Here is a 26138-nt window from a genome sequence, read left to right as displayed (position 1 = left end):
AGGGGGTTCTCACACCTGACCATGTATCAACAGTATCAGGAGAGCTTCTTAAAAAAGAAAAGCAGGGAAAAAAAGAAATAAATATATTCTGCATCTCACCCTCTTGACTATTAAATCTCTGGAGAAGTGATTAGGGATATGCAGTTCAAAATCCTTTCATAATGATTCTGATACTCTTCCAGGCGTGGGAACTACAGGCACTCACATGTATACCAAATAATTTTTTATTTATAAGAATCACTCTTTAATAAAGTACATCAAAGAAGTTTTACTTGTCTAAAAAGAAAGGAGGGTTAATGACATATGTACACAAACACGTATCTATACATATGTATGTAAAATGTATTAACATATATGTCCTGTAGATGATATATACTAATATTTGCCTATTTTTAAACTATTAGTGGGAAAGTTGAGTCTCATGTAACCTTTGCTAATGGTGATTATGCGTGGTAGTAATGAAAATCCAGGTGATATTTTCTTCCAAATTTCAAACAAATAAATCTGTTTTCAAAATCCTTAATGGCCATTTGAAAAGATTAATAGATCATTTATGCAGAAACATTCAACAGCCAATTTCCTTCTCCAGGGAAGACACAAAGAACAATGAATTTCCTCTACTAGGCCATGATTAGGAATGGTGTTTCAGAAGTGTGTGTGTGTGCGAGTTCTTTTTTTTTTTTTTTTTTGAGACGCAGTCTCGCTCTGCCGCCCAGGCTGGAGTGCAGTGGCCGGATCTCGGCTCACTGCAAGCTCCGCCTCCCGGGTTCACGCCATTCTCCTGCCTCAGCCTCCCGAGTAGCTGGGACTACAGGCGCCCGCCACCATGCCCGGCTAATTTTTTGTATTTTTCAGTAGAGACGGGGTTTCACCGTGTTAGCCAGGATGGTTTTGATCTCCTGACCTCGTGACCCGCCTGCCTTGGCCTCCCAAAGTGCTGGGATTACAGGCGTCAGCCACTGCGCCTGGCCCCAAAAGTGTTTTTTAAAACAAGAATGCTATTAAAACCTCAGCAGGAAGCCAGACCATTTTAAGAAATGGAGAAACTTTCACTTACCATACGCTTACCCATAGAAGTAATGGAGACTTTGTTTTATTCTAGGGATAAACCAAATGTTCTGGGAAAGACGAAGTTACAATAAATGGAAAAGGGGGCTTCATATGAACACTCTGACCCCACAGCCACGAACTAGGATGGCAACCACCACTACTTACGGTCGAGAGGAGGCCTCACATTATAGAAGTTGATGTTCTTGGCAAATGCCCAGCTTTCTGAGAAGATAACGATCTGGACAACAGCTATAGCGAGAGCGTGACAGAGGAGCAGCATGCTGACCTTGTGTGCTGGGCGGTCCAAACTCTTCTATCTACGGTGAAAAGACACACTGGTTCAGTTTCTTTATATTTTACACATCAGTGGGTGTTTGTTTTGCTTCTGTTTGGAAAGCTCCATTATTCAAATATATCCAACCATCTAACCTGTTCTGTAGGGCCAGGACCTGTGAGTAAATTGCATTGTTTTTGATCAGATGAAAGGTGAGTAATGACCTCCTTCTACTGGTCAGGCCTCTGCACTAGCCAGGTAGGCTTTAGCAGCACACACGATGGCCTTTTGAGTTCAGAAAGGACAAGCAGGCAGAGCTGGCCTGGCTGCACCCCATTCCCTCAGTGCCTGCGGCTAGCTGGTTTCCTCTGTGCTGAATCACCGGATTTCTTAAATCAACCGTGGTTCTGAGGCATGTTGAGCCAAAGTCACTGGACCACCTATCTGTCAGTTCTATTCCTTGAGTCAACATTTACATTTGATAAATTTTGCAAGTCTTTCAAAACCTGGAAGAAACAATAAAAGTGGGAGCAGTGAGAAGGACGGCAGGGGAAAGGACAAGGAGTCTGAGAAATAAAATCTCTGCTAGATCTCAGAGCACACTGATAGTAAGAAGAGAGACAAGAGTCGCTGTGAACTGCCAGCCCCTCCTGTTTCTGTCACCCTGGGCACAAGAAGCTGCCAGGAGGTTCTAGAGGAAACAGAATAAAAGTTGTCTGAAAAACTGACAACCATATAATGTTAGTCCTGGTCCACAAATACTACTCACCGTGTTTATAGACTTTAAGTAGGCAGGGGAAAATCCCAACAAAATGACAGACATGTACATAGCACTAAGTAAAAGCTATGACATCTTAAGCCCCCTGGCTCTGCTCCCCTAGAGGCAGACCTGGTAGCAAGAATATTTATAATGTCACCACTGACAGGTTTCCTTTGACAAGGGGGAGCTGTGGGCAGCAGAAAAAGTATGTTAACTGGGAACACAAAGACTTTGGTTCAGGTGCTGGCTCTGCTATTTATTAGCTGCCTGACCTTGGGCAAGCTCTTTAAACTCTATTAACCTTAATTTCCTCATCTGTGAAGTGGCTTAATAATACCTACACTGCCCACATATGTAGGTAAATGTGAGCATCAAATGTAGGTTCAGAAGGGATCACATAGGATTGTGTACATAAAAGAACTCATCATAAAAGTTCTGTGAAAATACTGGAATACTAGAGTTCAATAATATTGGCTGAACTCCTTCTTGCTGAATCAACCAGTTTCAATGGGTTTAGGGAATTTTTCAAAGGAAAAAGTTCGATCTCTGCATATATAAGCATAATCCTTCACATGCACATTTTGTTTGAAGCCAGAGCAATAATGCACAGATTCTAGGAATTTTCTTCTCTTATTGTGGGTATACTGATTTTGCATGTGTCGCTAATAAGGCCTGCCTATGGGGATGGAACTAAGTTATTAGACAATATGTAGCCATAACATCCTATCATCCCTATTGATGGCGTTTGCCACTAATAGAACTGAGTTGCTAAGAAAGTACTCAGAGTTATAAAACAACAACAACAACAACTTGTGTGAGTATGTTTCAAAAACCAATAGCGAGACTTTCTACCTGCATTTTAGCTCATGTACATAATCATACCTAGTGATATATAAAAATATATATAAATCTTTCCTGGTTCATTTTAGAAACCAAGATTGGCCTTTCAGTTATTGGATTTCTAAATTCTATTCTTATGCTCTTTCTGAAGAAATGGACAGTTAGCAAAAAATATTATCCCTTACAGTCAAGTGGTTGTACCGATACAGATTCTGATTCTCCTATTTATTTCTCTGAATTGGTCTATTCCATAGTCATTATTGTACCCTTCTTTATAGCAGTGGAGACCCTTTGAGTGGGGGAAACTAATTAATCCCTTTTTCACAGTCTCAGAATGACTGTTCCAGTAGCAATCCTCAAGTGTTCTTATAATATGGAGAGAAGGCCTAAGATATAGGTTTCAGTGTCGTGTTGTCTATATTCAAATCTCTTTTTCACCACTAAGCAACTATGGGACCTTGGACAAGTTGCTGAATTTCCAAGACTTGGCTTCCTCATCTCTAGAACAAGCATAGGATAGTACTTACCTCATAGTTTTGAACCGAGGACTGAACGACCCAGTGCATAGGAAGCGAAGCACATAGTTCGCATGCACTGAGTCATTGAGCTGAGCACATGTGCTGAGTGCATGGTTAAAGCTCTATTTATTGAGCACTTTCTACTCAACAGTAAAGAGCATTGGCTCGAATACCTGCAATCAAAACTGCTATTTGGTGCAAGCTCCTTAACTTCCCTGTACCAAAAATTTTGCATCTATAAAATGGGAGTAATAATACCCACTTCATAGGGTTGTGGGAATTAAATTAATGCCTGTAAAGTACTTAGTTACGTGCATGGAATTTTACTAATTTTTACTAAGTAAGCACTTACTATTATGAACAAATCCCCAGTTTGGTATCACAAGTAAAAAGTTTGGTTTTCCTCATGTAATCTCAGTGTGAGACAAAAGCCCACTCATTCATTCAACATGTTGTTATTGATACCTAATAAATAACAAGTTATTGTTATCACTGACTCCCCACCAAGGTCTTGACTCTAATGCAAATTGCATTTTAGAGGGAGAAGACAGGCAATACATGTGGGCAAAACATAATTTCAGATAGTCATAAGTTTCATGAAAGAAACACAATAAGGCGAGACGATAGTGAAGAGAAGGTGCTACTTTACACAGACAATGGACCCAGTGTGTCTCTATGAGTAGGTGACATTCGAACAGGTAAATTAAATGATGGGAAAGAATCAGCCAAGTAAAGAATCAAGGGAAAAGTAACGAAGGTCCTAAGATGGGAGGAAGCTTGCCTCATGGGGGGAACTCAAAAAAAGCAGCCAGTGTGGCTGGAACATGAAGAAGTAGGGGACAGGACAGTCAGGGAGTCGGCAGGGCCAGATCACACAGATGCTTACTTGCCACGGCAAGAATTTTGAGTCCAGCAAAATCAAGAAGTTGTTTAATTTAGACCATCTAATCGTGAACAATGCCAACAATGCTTTTTCTCTATCAAGTAATTAGTCCCAGATTCCTAGCCTTATCTCTAGTTCCTGAAACAAAGCGATACAAACGATAGTGAACATAGAGGAATATGGAATTCAGATACACTGCAAAAGTCTCTCTAAGAATAAATGACAGACAACTTAAAAACAACTGATTGAAAACAAACACAAGGATTAGGCTTCTTTCTGGTTTTTCTATCCTTCGAAATAGCACCGTAGGAACCCTAGCTTCATTATCATTGTACAAGTGAGGAAACTGTGGTTTGGCGGCAACATATGTAATGATCCCAACACACTTCTCAGAACATAGTATCCTCTCAAAACACTTCCACATAGCACAGCCTAGCCTGCTAAACTTGAAAGCTAATGAGAAGTATACCAAAAAAAATTGCTTCCATATAGACAAAATGTATTTTCATTTCCATTTTTAACTAAAACAGCATAGACTTATTCTATCAAAATTCTGCAAAACTGCCAAAGTTTTGCCTGTCAAGTGAGGAAAGTACTAAATAAAAATGTCTTCTATTTCCAGAGCATGTTTTCTAATCTCTTACCATCTACTGCTTCTTCCTGAGGACTTATATCTATCTCTATCTATTCTTCAGTGTGTAGGTTTGTGTTAACATGACTGTTTTATTTTTCACAACTCAAACACATTAGGATAATGAAAAAGTAAATGACTAACTCTAGTAGCTGACAGTTGTTTTACATTTAGAATCATTTCACAGAGACTCTGAACTAAAAATTATCTGCTGAGACTTTGCTGAGTAGGCGTTCATTGCAGCCTTTGTGGCAGAACAAGGTCACAAGAGAGCTTATATTTTGCTCCAGAGGCAGAGAAATCTTTCATATGGATTAGATTAAGTCATTCAGGTTATTTTCTCCAAAGCCATCACATAGAGCAGTGTTACTTCTTCATACGCGAAGAGAGGTGGCCTATGAGCGTCTTCAGGTTATTTGCAAAACTATGTGTCTAGACATGTTTTCCCTCTGGGTGGAGTATCTCAAAGGAATCCACATAACTGATTGTAGAGACCCACATAATGGTTAAGAGCAACTTCTTGCTGTTTCAGAATATGGCTATAATAATTTGGCTTCCTGTGACTTAGACATTTTCATATTTTGACACTGAGAGAGAAAGTTCCACATATATATTAGGTATCTGGTCCACTTCGTGAACTCAAGGGTAGCTCAAAACATTTTTCCCAACACAGAGCTTATAACCTTCATCCATCTTTCCCACATAGTAGGCCTGGTCAGAAATCCCTCACCGATGGTACTGATCTTTCCTGTGCTTTATGAGTCCTCCCTTTGAAAGATACATTAATACTTGCTCCAGAATGCAGAGTGCTTCCTTGCCAGAAGGAAGGGATTTCTGCAAGTCATATATATAGGGATACAGCAGGGATGGGTGACTCTCAGGCTTCCAGAGAATTGCAGGTAGCCAGATTTGTAAATTTAGGAAGCCCCACCTGAGACTTTGGCCTATTACTGACCAGAATCAAGGACTTACCTGGCACTTGGTCCAGAAGCATGACTATTTCCCAAGTTTGAGCCTGGATAATCATCTCATCCAACACGTGGCATTTTACACTTCCAGGGAAAAGACAGAAAGTTGATGGGGTCTTCAGGAAGCAGCACATCTTTGACATCATAAACTCTTTTGAGGTAGGAAAATGACCCACATTTTTTTGTTATATTCCCCAGGCCATGCTCAGTGCATGCTAGATACTCAGCAAATACTTTATGGAATAGAGCCAACCTCATTAGCTATGACCTATAAAGACTGCCTTAGTTAGTAAGCTAGACAAAAGTGGTGGGCTGTTTAGAATTGGCAGGGTGTCCAAAGATGATAAAGAAATGATGAAAGGTGATTTGAAAAAGAAGAGACTAAACAAAGGTGGCAAATGCTGGCATTTCTTGCACAATTGCTAAAAATGAGTCAGCAAGCACAAGGCCAACTTCAGCTGCCAATAAAATAAATGAAATAGATAATGTAAGGGGAACAGCTCTACTAAGTCCAACATGCCTATCAACACTCACATTCACACCATCCCTGCAAGCACCACTTATCTCACAGTAAGACACTTTAATGACAATCTTTAACAGGCCTGGCTTCCCTTGTAAAAAGAATAAAGGCAAAGTGGAAATTCAAACTGAAAGCTGAAATTTTACTCAGAAAGAGTGGAATAGACAAAAAGACTCTTCTTCCAAAGGGAAATTAGCCAGAAAAGTTTACCATTTACAACAAGGGTTGTGCTACTTGCCTCTGGCTGTTAGGCCAGGTTGGCAACTGGAGACATGCTGTTTTCCATTAAATTTAGGAAGAACACTGGTGGGGCTTAGTCAAGACCAGGTGTTCACTCCCTTCCTTGCAGGGGAACTGAGGCTTCAGTTCCTAACCTTCCCTGGGCATTGGGAACCTAGTTCCTACAGCTTCAATTTCTCTTTGCCAATACGTTCTCTATTTCTGGTACATGGAGGGTTGTTTTCCCCCACAAGTTTAAATATGAATTATTTTAATTTTAATATATTTAATCTAGCATTCTATGTGCCTGAAGCAGAACAGGAGAGAGAAGTTGAGCTTACAATCAACCCCATCATCTCAATCTGACGATATTAGCTCTCTATCGAGCACAAGACTTTACTCTTGGATAACAACATTCAATAGGGAAAAATAAAATCTTGATTCAGGCTTAGCCATCATTATAGCTTGTCTGAATCTTGAAAGTAGTGCAATTAAAAGTCATGCATTTGTACCAGGTACTGTACTGAGCACACTGTCCCTGTGTACTCAAAAATTATTGGGACCAAAGTCAATATGAGCCACTGGTAAGATGTGACTGACAAGAATTAATACAATCATTTTTGAGAGGAGGAATAACAATGAGCTTTAGGTTCAGAAATACCTAGAAGAAAATTCTGGTTCTACATTTACCAACCAGGTGACAAAAGAGTTAAGAAATATTGTGCCCATTTGCCAGTAAGAAAAGTGAGTCTTAGAGTCACGCAGGAAACTTCTAAGTTGTGGTGTGGATTGAGCACAATTACATAAGTAAAATACATTTCACTTAGGTGGGGTTCAAGAAATCTTAGGTGCTTGCTTCCCCCATTTCTCCCTCCTTCACCCTTGCTTTAGACATTATTAGCAGCATAATAGAAATCAGATCAAGTGGCATAAATGTTCAGCTTCATTGCATACTGGCTGGAGTAAACCTGGTCAATAGGATTGAGTTCTGTGCACTGATTTCTTAAGAAGATTTAGAAATTCTCTCTATTGCAACCAAGGGAAAGTTGGAATGAATGACTGCCAAGGTCCCTTCCACTTCTAATATTCTATACTTTTTATGGAAAGAGATTAATGAAGAATTCTAGTTATTCCATACAGTCATAAATGTAATATAGCAGTCCCATCACATTTCAGATTCCTGCTGTACTGCTTTAAATAATCTAAACTTACAAAAAATCTCATCAAGCGCAGGATCATAAACTCAGAGAAACAAGTAACTCATTTTTTAAGTTTAAAGGTGTACATTTTGCAATGCCAAAAACAGAGCTTTTTCTACTACATGCAACCTGATCAAAGAGAATGTCTAAAGCAGCACCGATGTTAAAATAATTTCATTATGCAAATCAATTTTAAATCTAATCATGAATTAATCCATGGCCCATAAGTGTATAATTTGGGTGGAGAAACAGTCTAATCAATTTTAAAGACATCTTTTTAAATGTGATTCAAATTTTAAGAAAAAGCTAAAAGACTCTTCTAAGGTAACAGCTCTTCAGCTACATTTCCGTCACAGACAGGATTTTATACCTTTTTGGAGAAGCCTTTCATGACATTAGAAAGGCAACATGGTAAGAGGTCCACATAGATAAAATTTAAGAGCAGCCAGGCATGGTGGCTCATGCCTGTAATCCCAGCACTTTGGGAGGCCGAGGTGGGCAAATCACAAGGTCAAGAGTTCAAAACCAGCCTGACCAATATGGTGAAACCCCGTCTTTACTAAAAAAATACAAAAATTAGCTTGGCGTGGTGGCACGTGCCTATAATCCCAGCTACTCAGCAGGCTGAGACAGGAGAATCACTTGAACCTGGGAAGTGGAGGTTGCAGTGAGCCGAGGTCATGCCACTGCACTCTAGGCTGGGTGACAGAGTGAGACTCTGTCTCAAGAAAAAAATAAATAAATAAACAAACAAACAAACAAACAAAAACTTAGATGTTTAGGAATTAGAAACTCCCTTAAAAAGAGTCAAGACTGGCTTGTCATATTTTATGCAACTATTTGGACAAATGGTAGGAACCTAGTAAGAATGCGTTGATGAAATTTGAGAGTCTCCTTCACACAGGTGGAATAATTTTTACCCTGTTTGCTTCCATAAATGATTTTTGGAAGGCTTATGCCCAGTCATGTATGCATTAAAGCTCTTACAATACTGAATAAAAGCCATATTGGATGAGAGGATAGTAAAGATCCTAATCCCTTCTAGGAACAAAGCACTCAGCTGTGGGTTTCCCTTTCCTCTGCACTTCCTAGAAGCCAGGGGAGACATGGGACACACTGATTCTCATTATTTGAGAAAAGATAATTCTTCCTGATACTTAATTCTCTAATTAATGAGTCATACCATTACAATATAGGGGGCACCAAACAACATATGAATAATGTCTGAAATTTGTTTTGAGGACCTCCAGATGCCTTCGTCATTTGGCTATTTAGTTATTTATTTATTTTTCTTGAGACGGAGTCTCACTCTGTCGTCAGGCTTGAGTGTAGTGGTGCGATCTTGGCTCACTGCAACCTCCACCTCCCGGGTTCAAGCGATTCTCCTGCCTCAGCCTCCTGAGTAGCTGGGTCTACAGGTGTACGCCACCATGCTCAGCTAATTTTTGTATTTTTAGTAAAGAAGGGGTTTCACCATGTTGGCCAGGATGTTCTCGATCTCTTGACCTTGTGATCTGCCTGCCTCGGCCTCCCAGAGTGCTGGGATTACAGGTGTGAGCCACCGTGCCCAGCCTGGCCATTTCTTTGAAAAAGCCAAGGACATAACATTGAAAGGTAATTCTATACAGTTACTTCTGCTATCAGGTATACAAATGAAAGATTTGTTTTTCTTTTCTATGGAAGAGGAGTGTCTTTATACTTGAGAGAAAGATATAGCTGGACAGAAGTTCTGCAGGAGAGCTGCTCTCTTTACTAAATTCATTTCTTTTAATAACCAATCAAAGCTCTCCTAAGAGAAATCGAGGCTGAAATGTCCAGCAGCTGGCTAAAGGACCATTACTTGACACTGGTTGAGTAGAGGAGTGTATCATGCCACAAATGCAGTCTAATACGTGACACTCAGTTGAGGAAATTTAGCATTCATCGTCACTCAGTGTGTAAGGTGACGGCTAGTGCTTTTTTACTTCATTTAGCCTCAGCTGACATAGAAAAATGATTGTAAAAATAAAGTTTTCATACAGATGTGTTTCTCACTTGAGAAATTTCTCTGTATATGTGTGTTTGGATAGGTGTATATGTGCATACACACATACATACATACATATATTTTATTGAATGAATTCATTGCTTAAGCACGAACTATGTGCCAGATTGCAAAATTGTCCCTAGAACTCTGTTTAAGGGACAGTATTCCCTATCATCTCAGCTGCCTTCAGCACCCACATGGTTAAATGGGAGAGCTGCACAATGCAGAATTGTTACTAGGCATCTGTCCCGTCTTTTTACTTCCGTCCCAGGGTTTTATGTCACTGACCATTGTTTATAAAGCCCCCACTCACTCAACTTCATTCTTGAATCTACATCTAGAAATATATTAACCAAGTAAAGAACATGTTTTTTGATATCTATCATTTTGAAACAGGAGGGCATTTAAAAATGAACAATAAACTGCATGCTACGGCAAAAGAATATCATGCTGACTTTTGCATAGTCACAAAATCCAGAACAGATTATTCAAAGAACTCTCTGGAAGCTGACAAGCTTATAAAAGCAATCCTAATAAAAAATTTCTGCATTCTGCATATATAACAAAGTTTACAGCGTGTCACTTGCTCCATAAATTGCCACTATTACCACTTGGAGCAGAAGGAACTGTACATAGATAAAGATATATATGTGCATAATTTCATATTCCCAGAGGAAACTGAAAAATTATGTACATTAAATAGTGTTTTAATTGCAACATGAAAAACTACATTAAATGGTTCATGATATGGTTCATGGTCGCACAAGGGTAAAGTCAAGTGTAAATGCTGACTAGTATAATGGGGAGAAACCGGCCTTTGGAGGCGCTCAGGCCTGGGGGCAAATTCTAGCTCTGTCCAGGATCTACTGCCTCTAGGTGATCACTGGATTGCGCTGAGTCTGTTTCCCTATCAGTAAAATGGAGATATCACATACCTATATTACAGAGAGTTTTGTGGAAATTAAAGGAGAATAAAAAATAAGCCCCTACCTATTTCCATTTTTGTCAAATTATTAAATCAATTAGAAAGCTTAATGCAGAGATTTATTGTTCCTCTATGGATGATCATACAGGCAAATATTATTATTATTATTTTTAATTGTATTTTTTTTCTTTTTTTTTATTATTATACTTTGAGTTCTAGGGTACATGTGCATAATGTGCAGGTTTGTTACATATGTATACTTGTGCCATGTTGGTGTGCTGCAGCCATCAACTCGTCAGCACCCATCAACTCGTCATTTACATCAGGTATAACTCCCAATGCAATCCCTCCCCCCTCCCCCCTCCCCATGATAGGCCCCAGTGTGTGATGTTCCCCTTCCCGAGTCCAAGTGATCTCATTGTTCAGTTCCCACCTATGAGTGAGAACATGCGGTGTTTGGTTTTCTGTTCTTGTGATAGTTTGCTAAGAATGATGGTTTCCAGCTGCATCCATGTCCCTACAAAGGACACAAACTCATCCTTTTTTATGGCTGCATAGTATTCCATGGTGTATATGTGCCACATTTTCTTAATCCAGTCTGTCACTGATGGACATTTGGGTTGATTCCAAGTCTTTGCTATTGTGAATAGTGCCGCAATAAACATACGTGTGCATGTGTCTTTATAGCAGCATGATTTATAATCCTTTGGGTATATACCCAGTAATGGGATGGCTGGGTCATATGGTACATCTAGTTCTAGATCCTTGAGAAATCGCCATACTGTTTTCCATAATGGTTGAACTAGTTTACAATCCCATCAACAGTGTAAAAGTGTTCCTATTACAGGCCAATATTATTAAGGCCATATGATAGCGGACAAGATTTAAGACTGAAATTCAATATACATATTTTCAGCTCTCAAATTCTATGATTATCTGAGCACATATGACAGCAGAATGTAAAATTCCTCTGAAGACCAATTTTAAGAAAACTACTCTAGCATACATGTGAGAGCAATATTTAGGCCTCACTGGAGTGTTTCCATTTATCAGCCTTCTAGTAAATCTATATGATTTGCCTATACTCATAAATAACATGCAGTAGTTGTAATAGCATTTGTTTTAAAAAGCAACAGGCTCTGTGCTTTCACTCGTATCATTGTTTTATTGCCTCAAGTGTGTGTCACACCCCCCACCCTGCTTTGAAGGTCCAGTTCAAATACTTTTCATTCACCAAATCTTTCCATGCCGACTCCAGCCCATGAGGTACTCTCTAGCCTGAAGAAAGCTTGGAGTTTGCTTGTGGACACAGACTGTCCTTCCTTGCTTAGCAATGGGTTGGGCAGAGAAGGCCCAGTCCATGTTTGGAGACGGGCTGAAGGTCTCTAAGTGAACACAGACCTCATACACTTGCAAATATTGCGAATTTTTAAAAAATGACTTTTCACGTTTTTACCATCATAATTGCCATTTCTATTTTGATTGTTTATTTAAGTGAATAATCTTTTAAGTTTTGTGACACTCTTTTAACAACACTCTTTTCAGTTACCCACGTGGAGATTATGAGAACTCCATTTTCAGCAACTGAAGGTCTGTTCAACAATGGTCTAGTACATTCGCCTGTGATTCAACACACACTGTGTGGGGCCTGAAATACACTACAACCACACCACCTTCCCAAGCTATCCCAGTCGGTGAAAGGGAAATGAACTCTGCTTGGCTTCTCTCTTTGCTTCTCCAGAAACACCCTCTATCCCTCTCCACCCTACACTGTGCTCTGGGAAGCTGAGCTAAAGAACGCTCACACGGTTCCCCTTCCACTGGCTGCTGGTTTGGTTTTGCCAATAGCAGGTGCTGGTAGATTGGAAGATGGAAAGACAGTGAGATTGGGCATTTATTCCCCTGACTCCCTCCCCATCAGGTTATCATCATGTCCCACAGATCCTAGCAGGGGGCCAACTCTGCAGCTCCCATCTCCTGGATTCTGGCAACTGTTTTCTCCTGTCTTCTAGGCCTATAAAACAATACAGTGGAAATGATTTTCTCTGTTGCTAACTCTGGAATCTGTTACTACCCCTAAATCTGGCCCACATCATTGTAAACAGTCCCTCTATTAACGCTCTTAAATAACGCCAGGTTGTTTATACCAGGTGGTTTCTGCCATGACCCTGACTGAGCCTTGAATCTTGGCTAGAAACACCAGGAAAAGAGCCACTCTGGACCAAAGCATTACGACTTGTTTTAGCAGAGGTATTACAGGCAATGTTGCAATGAATAAAGGGTAGCCTCTTTACTATCAAGTGTAAGGGCAATTGTTATGATCTATTAAGTTGTAGGAAACCAACAACTAGATTTATGCTACAAACCAATCAGGGTAAGAAGGAAGACATTAGTAAGAAAACGAGAATATTAATGAGCAGTATACCAGAAGATAAATCTAGCTGAAGAATATTTTATAATTTCATACAAATATCACCACCCTCTCAAAAATTTAGCTTTTTCTGCTTCTACCATCACTAAAGCACATCGTTAAATAAGCAGAGAGAGATGGGCAAGATTCTCAAACTTTAATAAAAGGGCTCAGAAAGATGGGCACATGTTGGTATGGACATAGCGTTGAAGCCCACTGAGGCTATACTATATTCTGGGCTGTACCCTTTTACTGCATTATTATACCTATCAATATCTACAGAGATGTAAGTTTATTTGAATATAATAAATTCACTGAAAACTGGAATCCTCTATTTGTGTGATGATGCTTGGCCCTATAGTTTCCTTTCTAAGATCGAGTATTTCAAGAAATAACACTAGATTCCTACTTGACAAAAGGCTTCTCACTTAAATTAAGAAACTACTCTTGAACTGCTGTCTGCTTATTATTCTGGCGGCCTCTCATCTTCCACAGTCCCAGACCTTTTCACTGCGATAATGTTCTCAGGAGCCTCACGTGTCCAGGAAAGCCCTTTCCTGCACCTTCCAAATTTACTCGTACCCCCTTTCTTAATCAATTTTATTTCCTCTTCACCCTCTTCTTCGCCCTGCTACCCTCACTCAAGGTCACCTCCAAGAGAAAAAAACGTTTAAAAAAGAAGTTAGGCTGGAAACGCACACTGAGATCTCATTCGTATTCTGCACTGATTTCCAGACCATAAAACTCCTAGAGAAAGTGTTCTTTGATAATGCCTAAAATAGCCCCTTTTAGCTTGTGTTTTGAAAAAAGCACACCTTGGATGTACCTTTAAAAGCAGTTGCATATAACAACAGAACTGAAAGAGGCCAAGAAAGAGGATTCATCTCGTTTTTATTCCTTTTTTTATTAATGCAGAGATTCTTCTCACTAAAAGTGCCTAAGAGAGACTGGCCAAAGTACTTGGTGAGGCAGCCATCTGGAAGGTGAGAGGACCGGGGAAGCACCGATGACCCTAATTGTTCACAGTGTATGGGATGTGGAACCCACTGTACCCAATGCCCAGCTCACATCCACCGACGGCAAAGACGACTTCTAGTCCACAGACTCACAAGTCTGGCAACTGTCTTCTGCTGTAGGTAATAATCACTCCAGCAGTGAGCACAGCTCATCACTCCCCCACTTAACACTCCCCCAAAGTCCCCCAAAGATTGCCCATTACAATTTGTACAGGATAGACACTTGGAACATAATCATTGAATAAATGCTTGATTGAGGTTGACTTCACCATTCTCTTCAGTTTGCAAACCCCACTCCCCTGGCTCTAAGGCAGATCAATTTCCATTTACCCTTTAGTGTCTGTGTTTGGACAGTGGGCAGTTATTCCTAATTGAGGGCTGAGAGGCCTCAAATGAACACATTCCCTATACCACATGATTCATCTTTAAAGAACTTTCCCATCCGAAACTAATTAATCCTCTCCACATCCCTGTGAGGTAAGAGTGGTGTGATCATCTCCAGGGTATAAGGAAATTGGGGATGAGGAGGTTACAAGCTGTGCCAAGGGTAATTAAGGGTGTCTGCAGGGGAATTAAGTCATGATATACCAATCCCAGGCCATTCCTCCACCTTTCACCATGCTTTGACCGACTGAACATTCTCTGGGTTTTGGTGAAGACATAGACAGAGTCCAGGAGACATGAGCATTTTGGGAAAAAAAAAAAAAAAGACTTGCCCCTGCTAAACACTTGAGATGTCTTTCCTACAATAAGTTGGTATTAGAAGTCACTTCTTTGCTAATATCAAAGAAGGTATCCAAGAAAAAAAAAAAAAAGCCACTTCTCTTAGCTTATTCTCAATAAAAATATGTCGTTAGGTAAATTTAATACTGTCTCCCAGAAAGAAGGTTGAGAAAAACACATCTTCATCTGTCTTCCTGGGAAGCACACAGTGAGGTTCACTCTAACGTCTTCAGAGGCACAAGCCAGCCCACTGGCAGCCTTGAGGTTCAGGGTTGCTGCCTGTCCAGACCTGTGATCTGCCCGGAGCAGGATGATAGCACAGCCCTCCTTAACACACTTTACCCAGGCCTTGCTTCTCTGCAGCGTGTCTCTCAGCAGCTCCCCAGAGAATGGCATAAAGCAAATATTTCAGCCATCTCTATCCTAGACCTTTCTCACTTTGATGAAGAAGAACCAGGATTGGTGATTTCCAATTCAACCACCAAAACCGTATCCTTTTTCCTTTGCTGGCTCCTCTTCTTCCTCCCGCCTGCCCCAAGCTTCAGGCTTTTATGTTATTACTATTTACTTTCTCATGGTATATTAGGATATAACTAATATATAACTATATAATAGGAGGATGCTATTACTAGTACTTTCATTAGGGACCACATTCACTGTCACACATTTGACTCCCATTTCTCTACTGCCAGTTTCTAAATCACCAGGCCTCTCCCTGACCTGAAAAGGCTGCATTATAAATTATAATTTTCTTCAATTTTTATATAGTATGAGTTGGAGTAAGTAATTTACTATTTCGTTTGGAGAATAACTAGTCCTAATAGTGAAACTCTGTAATGTGCCAATAATTAAAACAGTATAGACAGGACTAGCATATGATCAGACAGACAAATGAAACAGAATAGAAAGTCCAGACATAGACTCAAAATATATATAAGAATTTGTTGTGTCACAAACATAAACTAGTAAAGTAGGGATATACACTTAAAGAAGTTGAGTTGGGACAACTGAGTGACCAGGAAAAAAATAAGGTTGGATACATACCTCATACTGTACACACAAAAACAAAGCCATAAACATTTCCAAAAAGAATATTTGAACAGAGAATAATTTTATTAAGTCATTTTACATTATTTAATTACGTTTTTAAGGAATTGTTATCTTAACGGTTTAGAGGGTATATTCTAAAAAGTCCATCCTTACATGTTATTACATATATAGGTGCACTTATGAAGAAAATAATATATCTGGAGTTTGCTCTAAACATTCTCAAAATAGGTGAGAAAATAGATAAAATAAGATTGGCAAAATATTCCTAATTGTTGAGGCTGAATGATGGATAGCTGGGGTCTATGATACTATTTTCTCTATTTGTATATGTTTAAAATTGTTCATGATAAAATGTGTTCTTTTTAGTGCCAGAAGAAAATATGAGTGACTTCCTTGGAGTGGGGAAAGGTCTTTCTGATTCAAAACACAGAAAGTATAAAATTAAAGTTTGATAAATTCAACTATATTAGACAACTTCCGTATGTATAACAAAAAAATCATAAGCAAAGTTAGAAACAAATAACAACTTGGAGAAAATATTTTCAACTCCGATCATATTTAAAATAATAGATAATCTCACTAGTATGGAAATAGCTACTAGAAATCATAAGAAAATTATCAGAAATCCAATAGAAAAATTGGCAAAGAAAATTAATACACATTTCATAGAAAAATCCATCAAATGGCCCTTAAACATCATGAGAACAGTTGAGCATCTTTTTGAATAGGAGAAATGAAAATTAAAATTATACTTTATAACTTCTAGATTTTGGCCAAGCTGATAGATGAACATGTTTGCTTAACACTCTCCTTTTGAGAAGACTATGGGAAATCACATTTTAATATATTGCTTGGGGGAATACAAACCCTGTGGAGCAATTTGGCAACACTACTGAAATTTCAGATGTACTTACCCTTTACCCCAAAAATCCTACTCTAGTTTTATTCTACAGGTAGACTTGCATACATGTACAACGATGTATTGGCATCATATCATTGTAGCACTGTGTGTAATAGTAAATGTCTGAAAACAACCCAAGTGTCCATTAAAAGGAATACAGATATGTGCGCGCGCGCACACACACACACACACACACATTACCTATTGTGTTATCAATGTTACTTCATATGTTACCTATTGTGTTAGAGAGGGAATAGTATGAAAAGCACTATATGTGTTTACTCATATATGGATAAATATACTCGTAAGAATACTTAGGAAACTAATAAAAGTGATGGCCTACAGGTGGAGAGCCAGGGATAAAACAAATATAGTACAAGGGAACAGAAGTGAGAAAAGGACTTCTCAGAGTATAACTCATTTCATTGTTTTGATTTATAATCCATGTGAATGCATGACTTATTCAAAAATTAAATTAAAACAAAACAATTCAATTGGCTCCATAGTTTATGGTTAAAGCTCAATAGTTCTTTCTAATGGACCAATGACTTGGAAAATTCAAACAGCAGATGGTACAAAATAGCATTTTTGTTTGGCTTTGAAATGCATCATTTGGAGGTGGGTGTAGGGGTACCTGACAATTCACCATCCTAATTACACTTTGCAAATTGCACTGATAATGTCCCCTGAGATCCTGGTAAGAACACATTCACAGTTGTCTGAAATAAAAGCCAATTAAGAATGAAGGTAAGGAAGATCAACAGCCAGGAAGCATTGCCTTGCTTCCCCAATAGGTTTATTTCCATGTATGTATACAGTGTTGTGATGTGCTGGCTATTAGCAGCACTTCTCCCTTACTCTATAGACCAACAGGCATCAACTTTTCTGTCCCCCAGATCTATTTCTATCTTGCCCCTATGCCTAACTTCAGATTCCATGTTTAGAAGGATTTATCTAAACTCTACGTAGAAGATAATTCATTATCCATTTTTAAGATTAAAAGCACATAATTGCCATAAAAAGTGATCCACGTGAGATAATTACTATTTAACATGATGTATACATATATACATGAGATATATATAATGTTGGACAAATCAAAAAATTGTTTTTATACACTCATTAGCTCATATTGTTTTATTGCCCTTGAATAGACAATTTATTTTATGCTTTGTGAAATATTAAAAATAGCTTCATCTCCCACGACTACATTTGAGGTTCTGGGACCCCAGATTTCAGGCTGCTGAGTAGGCAAGAGAAGGAGGCCTGAGAATTCTCACTCTTTAGCCCCTGGTATGAAGTCTACATAGGAAGAGGGGCTACCATCCACTCCAATAGGAAAGGAAGCAATAGTTTCTTGTACATATATATGAAGGGGGAAATTCCTGTTATTTAGCTTAGTGAAAAAGCTAAATATTTTGCCACACCTGGGCTATTTCTCAGCATTTCAGTTTCCTTACAGGTAGAATCAGTCTTAAAAGTTAGAGTATAACATTGGGCAAGTTACTGAATCTCCCAGTGCCTCAGTTTCCTCATTGCAAAAATGACAGAATAATAGAAAACAATGACCTCAAGTAAGTGAGTTAATTTGTCTCAAGGCACTTAGACTAACGGCAGGAAGAGAGAAAGAACTCCATAAATACTAGCTACCCACATGAGACATCTTAGAGGTAAGTATGTTTAAAACTACCTCTCTGGAGCCAGGTGACCTCCTGAGATGTTAGGAATATGTCCTCTGTCACCATTTTCCTTAGACTAATTAGCCATAATACAAATGGAAAATGATTGACTTTCACAACCTCAACTTTACTGGGTGTTGAGTGATTTACGTAACACTGTAGCTAGGAGGTCCCAGAACTGCATTCCTTTCTTTGGCAAATTTGTATGTCTTCCTCCAAAGGCAATATTTATTCATCACATCTTGTCTGAGTAATGACTCTGGGCTGGGGTTAGGTGAAGAATGTCAATCCTTTTTCCCACCCTCGGTGCAAGGGCTTAGAACATGGGAGCAGAGGAAGACATCACATTCAGATAAAGTCAGAACCAACCAGCCCATGGCTTGACAAGAGAGTTTAGAAGAGATCCAAGGTAGGGCCTATTTATAAGTGAAAAAACAAGGCCTCCAATTTGCCTCCAGAATCTGACACTGCTGAGTCTCTACTTTGCATCACAGGGGGGATATTAAATTCATGATCTAGAAGTAAATGAGAGAAAATAATGTTTATAATCAGTAGTTTAAATGTGCACTTGTCTCTCTCCTATACTGTCTCTTCACAACATCCAAACAGGTGAGCAAAAGAAACTAGGAATGCTGTACCCAGGAAAAGACAATTTTACAAAAATGCTCCCCCAGTCATTGAATCATAGGGAAGAAAATGGAACCAAACTGTGTCCCTGATGGGAAATGAGAAGAATAACTAATGTTTTCCCAGCTAAAAGTTTGAAAAATATACTTTGCCACATTCAAAATCTTCACCCATTTCTTTCTTTCCTTACACTTTCCTCACCAAAAAGCCACATTTTAATTAATTTCATAAAATAATCCAATTTATACCCTCTAAGGCAAGCTTGTCCAACCCATGGCCCACAGGTCGCATGTAGCCCAGGACGGCTTTGAATGTGGCCAAACACAAATTTGTAAACTTTCTTAAAACATTTTGAGATTTTCTTTTGCAATTTTTTTTGCAGTTTACCAGCTATCGTTAGTGTTAGTGTATTTTATGTGTGGCCCAAGATAGCTCTTCTTCCAATGTGGCCCACAGAATCCAAAAGACTGGACAAGCCTGCTTTAAGTAACTAAATACGTTTATTCAGTTACTCAACCAATATTTACGGGGCACCTACGATGTGTCAGGCGTCATTTTGTTCATTGACGTTGCCTGAGTTCCTGCTCTCAGGGAATCTGACTTTGCAATATTCTGCTGAAAATGTGTCTTCTGCATTTCCTTTGTTTGGTTTACCGTGATTCTCCTCTTCTTCTGTACAATGCCTTTCACATCTAGAAAATTATAATCTTATAACAATTGTATCACGTCATGAGACCATGACAGAGCAGGCTAAGAAATGATAGCCATTTGGGCATAAATATTTAAATACATGCAATACACTTCATTTAGTGCATTATTCAAATTCTGGGCTTATACAAACATGTTTCCGGAAATTACCAGCTGCTTCCTTTTGTGAGCTCAGTCATTCTCGAAAAACAAGACTCAAAGGACCTACAGGCATACCTCAGAGATATTGTGGGTTTGATTCCAGAGTACTGCAATACAGCAAGTCACACAAATGTTTTAGTTTCCTGGTGCAGACGAAAGTTATGTTTACATCATACTAGAGTCTATTAAGTTGTACCTACCTTAATTTTAAAATACTTTAAAATGCTACCAATCATCTGAGCCTTCAGCAAGTCATGATCTTTTTGCTGGTGGAGGGTCCTGCCTCAATGTGGATGGCTGCTGACTCATCAGGGTGGTGGTTGCTAAAGGCTGGGGTGGCTGTGGAAATTTCTTAAGTCAACAATAAAGTTTGCTACATCAATTGAGTCTTCCCAGCATCAAAGATTTCTCTGTGGCATGTGATACTGGTTAACAGTATTTTACCCGCAGAACATTTTTCAAAATTGGAGCCAATCCTCTCAAACCTGCTGCTGTTTTACCAACTAAGTTTCTGAAATATTCTAAATCCTAGCTACTCAGGAGGCCAAGGCAAGAGGCTCACTTGAGTCCAGAAAGTTGAGGCTGCTGTGAGCCATGATCACACCACTGCACTCCAGCCTAAGTGACAGAGTGAGACTGTTTTCTAAACAAACAAACAAACAAACAACTGTTGTTTAGTGTAGCTACCTTCGTCAATGATCTTAGCTAGATCTTCTGCATCACTTGCTGCAGCTTGTCCATCAGCACTTCCTGCTTCACCTTGCACTTTTATGTTATGGACACGGCTTCTTTCCTTCATCCTCATGAACCCACTTCTGCTAGCTTCAAAGTCTTCTGCAGCTTCCTCACCTCTCTCAGCCTTCACAGAATTGAAGAGAGCTAGGGCCTTGCTCTGGATTAGGCTTTGGTTTAAGGGAATGCTGTGGTTAGTTTGGTCTTCTATCCAGACCACTCACACTTTTTCTGTATTAGCAATAAAGCTGTTTTGTTTTCTTATCATTCATGAGTTCACTGGAGTAGCACTTTTAATTTCCTTCAAGAACTTCTCCCTTGTATTCTCAATTTGGCTGTTTGGCACAAGAGGCCAAGCTTTCAGCCTGTCTCAGCTTTTGACATGCCTTCCTAGGTAAGACTAATCATTATTAGCTTCCGATTTAAAGTGAGAGGTATGTGACTCTTCTTTTCACTTGAACACTTAGAGGCCATAGGGTTATTAACTGAACTAATTTCAATATTGTATGTCTCAAGGAACAGCGAAGCCCAAGGAGGGGAAGAGAGATGAGGGAATGACCAATCACTGGTACGGTCAGAACATCCACAGCATTGATGGATCAAGTTCACCATCTTAGATGGGTATACTTCATGGTGCCCCCAAACAATTACAACAGTAACATCAAAGATCGCTAATCGCAGATCACCATAACAGGTATAATAATAATGAGGAAATTTGAAATATTGTGAGAAGTACCAAAATGTGATGCAGAGACACAACATGAGCACATGCTGTTGGAAAAATGGCATCGATTGACTTGCTTAAACCTTTCCATAAACCTTCCATTTGCAGAAAACGCAATCTCTGTGAAGGCAATAAAACCAGATGCAATAAATACACGTAGGCCAGTATTTTCCAAATCAGCCTCCTTCTACTTACATGTTGTCACTGATGTCATTTGCCTCCTTTTCTGCCAGCCCCAAACTGACTAGGGAGGAGAATCAGTTGGAATTCCTTCTCCCTAATAGCTTTCTTTCCTTTTTCTCCAAACCTTGTATTTTTCCCCACTAAAACCACCTATGCCAAAACCATAGTTCAGTGAAATGAGTGTGATTAAGCAAATTATAAGCGAGCTCAGGGAGTCGCTCTAATTACTCTAATCAGGGATAGGTTCCCAGCTCACAGGAGGCCTGACTGGCCTAGAACTCTTGCTTCTACTGGTGGGTGGTGTGTCAGCAGATGGCAATCACTGCTGCTATTTCACCAGCTTAATGTGAGATTGTTCTAGTTTTGGGCTTCAGACCCTCATTATTCTTCAATTTCTTTAATTGGTCCACTGGAAAAAAATCTTGCCTTTAATCCCTGAGTGCCCCAGAAGCCCATGCAACAGTTGGGCATGGTGCCAGATTCTTCAGGAAGAAGAATACGTGTATAGGAGGAGATGCCAGTCTCCCTTTCTTACCATATTCGAGCTCCCTGATGGCAGGAGTAATCTTTCATCCCTAGAAATGAGCCTGACATGGAGCAGAGACCCAAATGTTTGCTGAACATCTTGGAATGAACAAAGAAGAGAAAGCGAAGTCATATTTTCTTTCAAGAGGCACTTTATGGGAAAAAGGATTTAATAAGAAAAAAATGCTTGTACGGGGAACATGCCTATCGCATACTACATTTAAATGAGAACACATACTACATTTAAATGAGAAGACAGAGACTTAGGAGTGTTCTAAGCCATGTGGCCACCACTCCATACACACCTGACAGCAATGCATATCTGGTTTCTCATCATTAACTCAAAACAGTCAGAGGTGGCAAGTCTGTATGAGAAAGAAAAAGAAAGAGATAGAGGCTGGAGTGCAGAAGAGAAGTACCAAGCTGGTATCAAATCACAAGCTTCCATCAGGAAAATAACAGCCAAGCTACAATCAACATTCTAACAAGCTTTATTTGGTTATAAAATTCTTCAAGGAAAATTCTAGAACTTCAGGAATATAATACCTTAATGAGGTCTACTAGGTGGTGGTATATCAAAATAATTGCTATCCCTTCTTATACTTCTACTTAACTTTCTACACATTTTGGCAATGGTAGCTCATGAGAGAAAACTGAGAGATGTTTCATGAGTTTCTTTATGAGGCTGAGTTCCCTGGGCCCTGCAGAAGGACAGATGTAAGAAAACTTGGCAAAGTTCACAGCTGCTCCATGGCCACACATTGATGAATGTATCCCATGTTGTTGGCTTCCTTCCATGTAGATAATTATGTTGCACACTGGATTAGAAAAGCCATGTTTTGGCATCATCAATCCAAATTTACCTTTGGAGTTTCTCTCAGTGGAGAAAGCATTAATCAAATCAAAAATCAACTTTTTTCTTTTTTTTTGAGACAGTTTCGCTCTTGTTGCCCAGGCTGGAGTGCAATGGCGCGATCTTAGCTCACTGTAACCTCCGCCTCTTGGGTTCAAGCGATTCTCCTGCCTAGGCCTCCCAAGAAGCTGGGATCACAGGCATGAGCCAACATGCCCAGGTAATTTTGTATTTTTAGTAGAGATGGCGTTTCTCCATGTCAGTCAGGCTGGTCTCAAACTCCCAACCTCAGGTGATCTGCCTGCCTCGGCCTCCCAAAGTGCTGGGATTACAGGCGTGAGCCACCGCGCCTGGCCAAATAAACTTTTAAAACTGAAAATACAGGCATATACATGTATATGTATACATATACATACACATATATGTATATGTATTTTCCTCTTTTATTCACTGAATAAACATTCTCGAGCACTTACTGTGTGCTATATGAGGAACTAGAAATAAAAATTTAAGTAAGGCATGGCCCATGTCCTAAAGTGATTTGAAGTAGTGATGAAGGCAGTCCATGTACAAACTACAAACATGTGGCAGTTGCTATAGGGACAACGAGTTATGGAGCATTACTAACTCTACAACATGAATTTTTCTAAAATGCCAGCAATTTCTGTAACTTATAGTAGGTAGGGAAGCATATTATTTATGCTGAAACCATGCAGAGATGTTCCCAGAAATAAGCACATCTGCAGAAAACAAATCTACACACATTATAGATTGGCCAAGTAGAACAAATGGCTCAGGAAAAAAAAAATTCTTTTCTTAAAAAAAACAAAAAAGAAAGCAAGCACACTGTTTGGGATTTTCTGCAGATGTCATCAGAATAAATGGATGGGTACAGACAAGTGCTTAGGTTTGCAGTATGACCAGGTATCTTGCTGAGGCTCAGCCTACACACCCTAAACTAGGAATTGGGCAATTTCCTACTTAGAGGATTTCCAGCAAACTCCATAGCTCTTCTATCTCCATTTCTGGTTCAGAAATTTCACCCTTCCAGCAAAATTTACTTCTTCCAGAAGCATAAGGTACAGTAGATACATCAAGCTTAAAAGGGAAAAAAATTAAATTTTACTGATCACCAACTTACCCTTTGCAAATTAAATCTTCAGTGTCTTAAGTGGTACCCAGAATGCCTGCTTCTCTGATAAGAATTTATCACAACAGGTTCACCTTATTTTCCTAAAGGTATTCTAGTTATCTAAAAGAAATGGTATATTTCTCTGTGATCCAAAATGAAATAATTTCCACTTACATGAAGAAGTATTTGCCATCCACTTACTGAAGCACTAAGAGCATTCACTTTTATAATGGACATAACTTAATGCAGGAATCTTTTCTCATGGAAAGCATTTGACTAGGAAAAAGTTGAATGCAAAGTAATGTGGGCTGTTAAAATATATAATCCCTTGACCCTATCGAAGGGCAATTTGGCTATTTCTGAAGCAGCAGCCCCTTCAGTAAATAACAGCATATCCTGACAGTCTGAGATGCTTTCCTACTGAAGGGGACTTTCTCCTTGTTGGTTGTGAGCATCCACAGAGCTTTAGAGAGGCAATGCTGACTCAAGGGACTGATAGCTGGACTCATTCTAACCAGTGCTAGGACTGAGTTCTACTTGAGTTAATTTTCAAGAGAGTATCTCACCCAAGCAACTTATTTACTGCTCCTTCTTAAGGTGTTCCATGTCTGTTTTAAATCCTTAGAATTTCAATCTTGCTGTGGGAGGATTGCCAAAACTTCAAGTATTTCTCTGATGATTAAATGGCTGCTACTGCCAGCACACCAAAAATAGTAGGTGTTGGAGGATATCAGAAATCAAAGTTCTATTAAGCAGATCCATATGAAGTATGTATTGTGTGGTTGACGCTGTGAGAGCCACGGAGTTTTAAACCATATGAAAACTCTTCGACCCAAAAAACTGATGATGCATTAAATAACTGGAGTAAGCACAGGGCAGCGTATAATAAAGAATTAAAATGAGTGCTATAGGGTACAGAAAATGATTATGATTATACCTCATAAATACCTTACTATTAAAGAACAAAAATTATAAAATATAAAGTGCTTAAATTAGATGAAATGCATTCACATACAATACCTCTTTGACTCTTATAACCACGTGGTAAGGTAGGTGAGGCAGATGTTATATTATTAACCCCACTTACAGATGAGGAAACTATAACCAAAGAGGTCAAGGGGCTTAGGCAATAGCACCTGCAGATACACGGCAGAATTCCAGACGGCAGCCATGGTGCTCTCTTCTGGTTCCCTAATCTTGCTGCCACATCACGCTGCCTTTTCCTTGCCGTGGGAGGGAGAAGAAAGAAGAACTTGAAGGGTGAACTGAAAAGGATATTGTTGAATGAAAAATAGGACGTAAGATTTTTCATGGGGAAAGGCAAATAGTGAGAGGGGCAAAGAGCATGACCACAGGTTTAGAGGCAGAGACTAGAAGAATGATTTCGTGAAATGGATATGTATTAGAAGGAAGTGTATTAGAAGGAAAACAGGCTGTGATAGGAAAATGGAATTATCCATGGAGGATTCAGAAAGGCAGGAGTTGAGTTTGAGTCTTTCAAGCAATGAGACTTTTTTGCAAAGGAGACTGCCAGGATCAATGCAAAGTTTAAGGAAGTTGATACGGTGTTCCTGTGCTAGACGGGTTCAAGGGATGGCAGGTGGGAGGCAAAGAGTCTGGGTTTCTGGAATCCAGCAGGAAGTGGCTGGGGGCCTGATGTAGTTCTGAGATATCAAGGTGGGTATGCCTGGCAGAATTCATCACAGATGCCTTTGTCATTTCATGTCACTGAACAACATCAAAGCTGAATGACTCTGGCTACAAGGGACAGGAGATGATTGGTGTTTACAAACTTAACATGGATTAAGCCATTTTAGGTTGGTTCCCTTAAAACCTGCAAGATACGCTGTCTCCAGGATTCAGGATTAACAAAGGTAAAATTACCTGCATTTTCAGGCCTCCGTTTAATGTGACTTCCTGA

The 26138-nt window shown here is 39.4% G+C and overlaps 1 protein-coding gene across 9 annotated transcripts in view; it reads right to left on the bottom strand.

Annotated features, from left to right (window-relative positions):
• LYPD6B (LY6/PLAUR domain containing 6B) overlaps positions 1 to 26138 on the bottom strand; it is a 188272-nt gene that overhangs the window by 8736 nt on the left and 153398 nt on the right. For 8 of the 9 annotated variants that reach the window (XM_015432111.4, XM_015432112.4, XM_065525464.2 and 5 more), the window contains one exon: positions 1216 to 1367. In XM_015432111.4, the coding sequence (XP_015287597.1) occupies positions 1216 to 1330 (115 nt within the window). In that variant the 5' untranslated portion in view covers positions 1331 to 1367. Of the gene's footprint in view, positions 1 to 1215; positions 1368 to 1479; positions 1829 to 26138 lie in introns of those variants that run through there. The other variant, XM_045367029.3, reaches the window with a different exon arrangement.

The sequence above is a fragment of the Macaca fascicularis genome, chromosome 12 (assembly GCF_037993035.2).
Source record: "Macaca fascicularis isolate 582-1 chromosome 12, T2T-MFA8v1.1".
Taxonomy (NCBI): Eukaryota; Metazoa; Chordata; class Mammalia; order Primates; family Cercopithecidae; genus Macaca; species Macaca fascicularis.
Note: the sequence above shows the minus strand (reverse complement) of the source record. Positions and strands in the feature narration are given on the sequence as shown.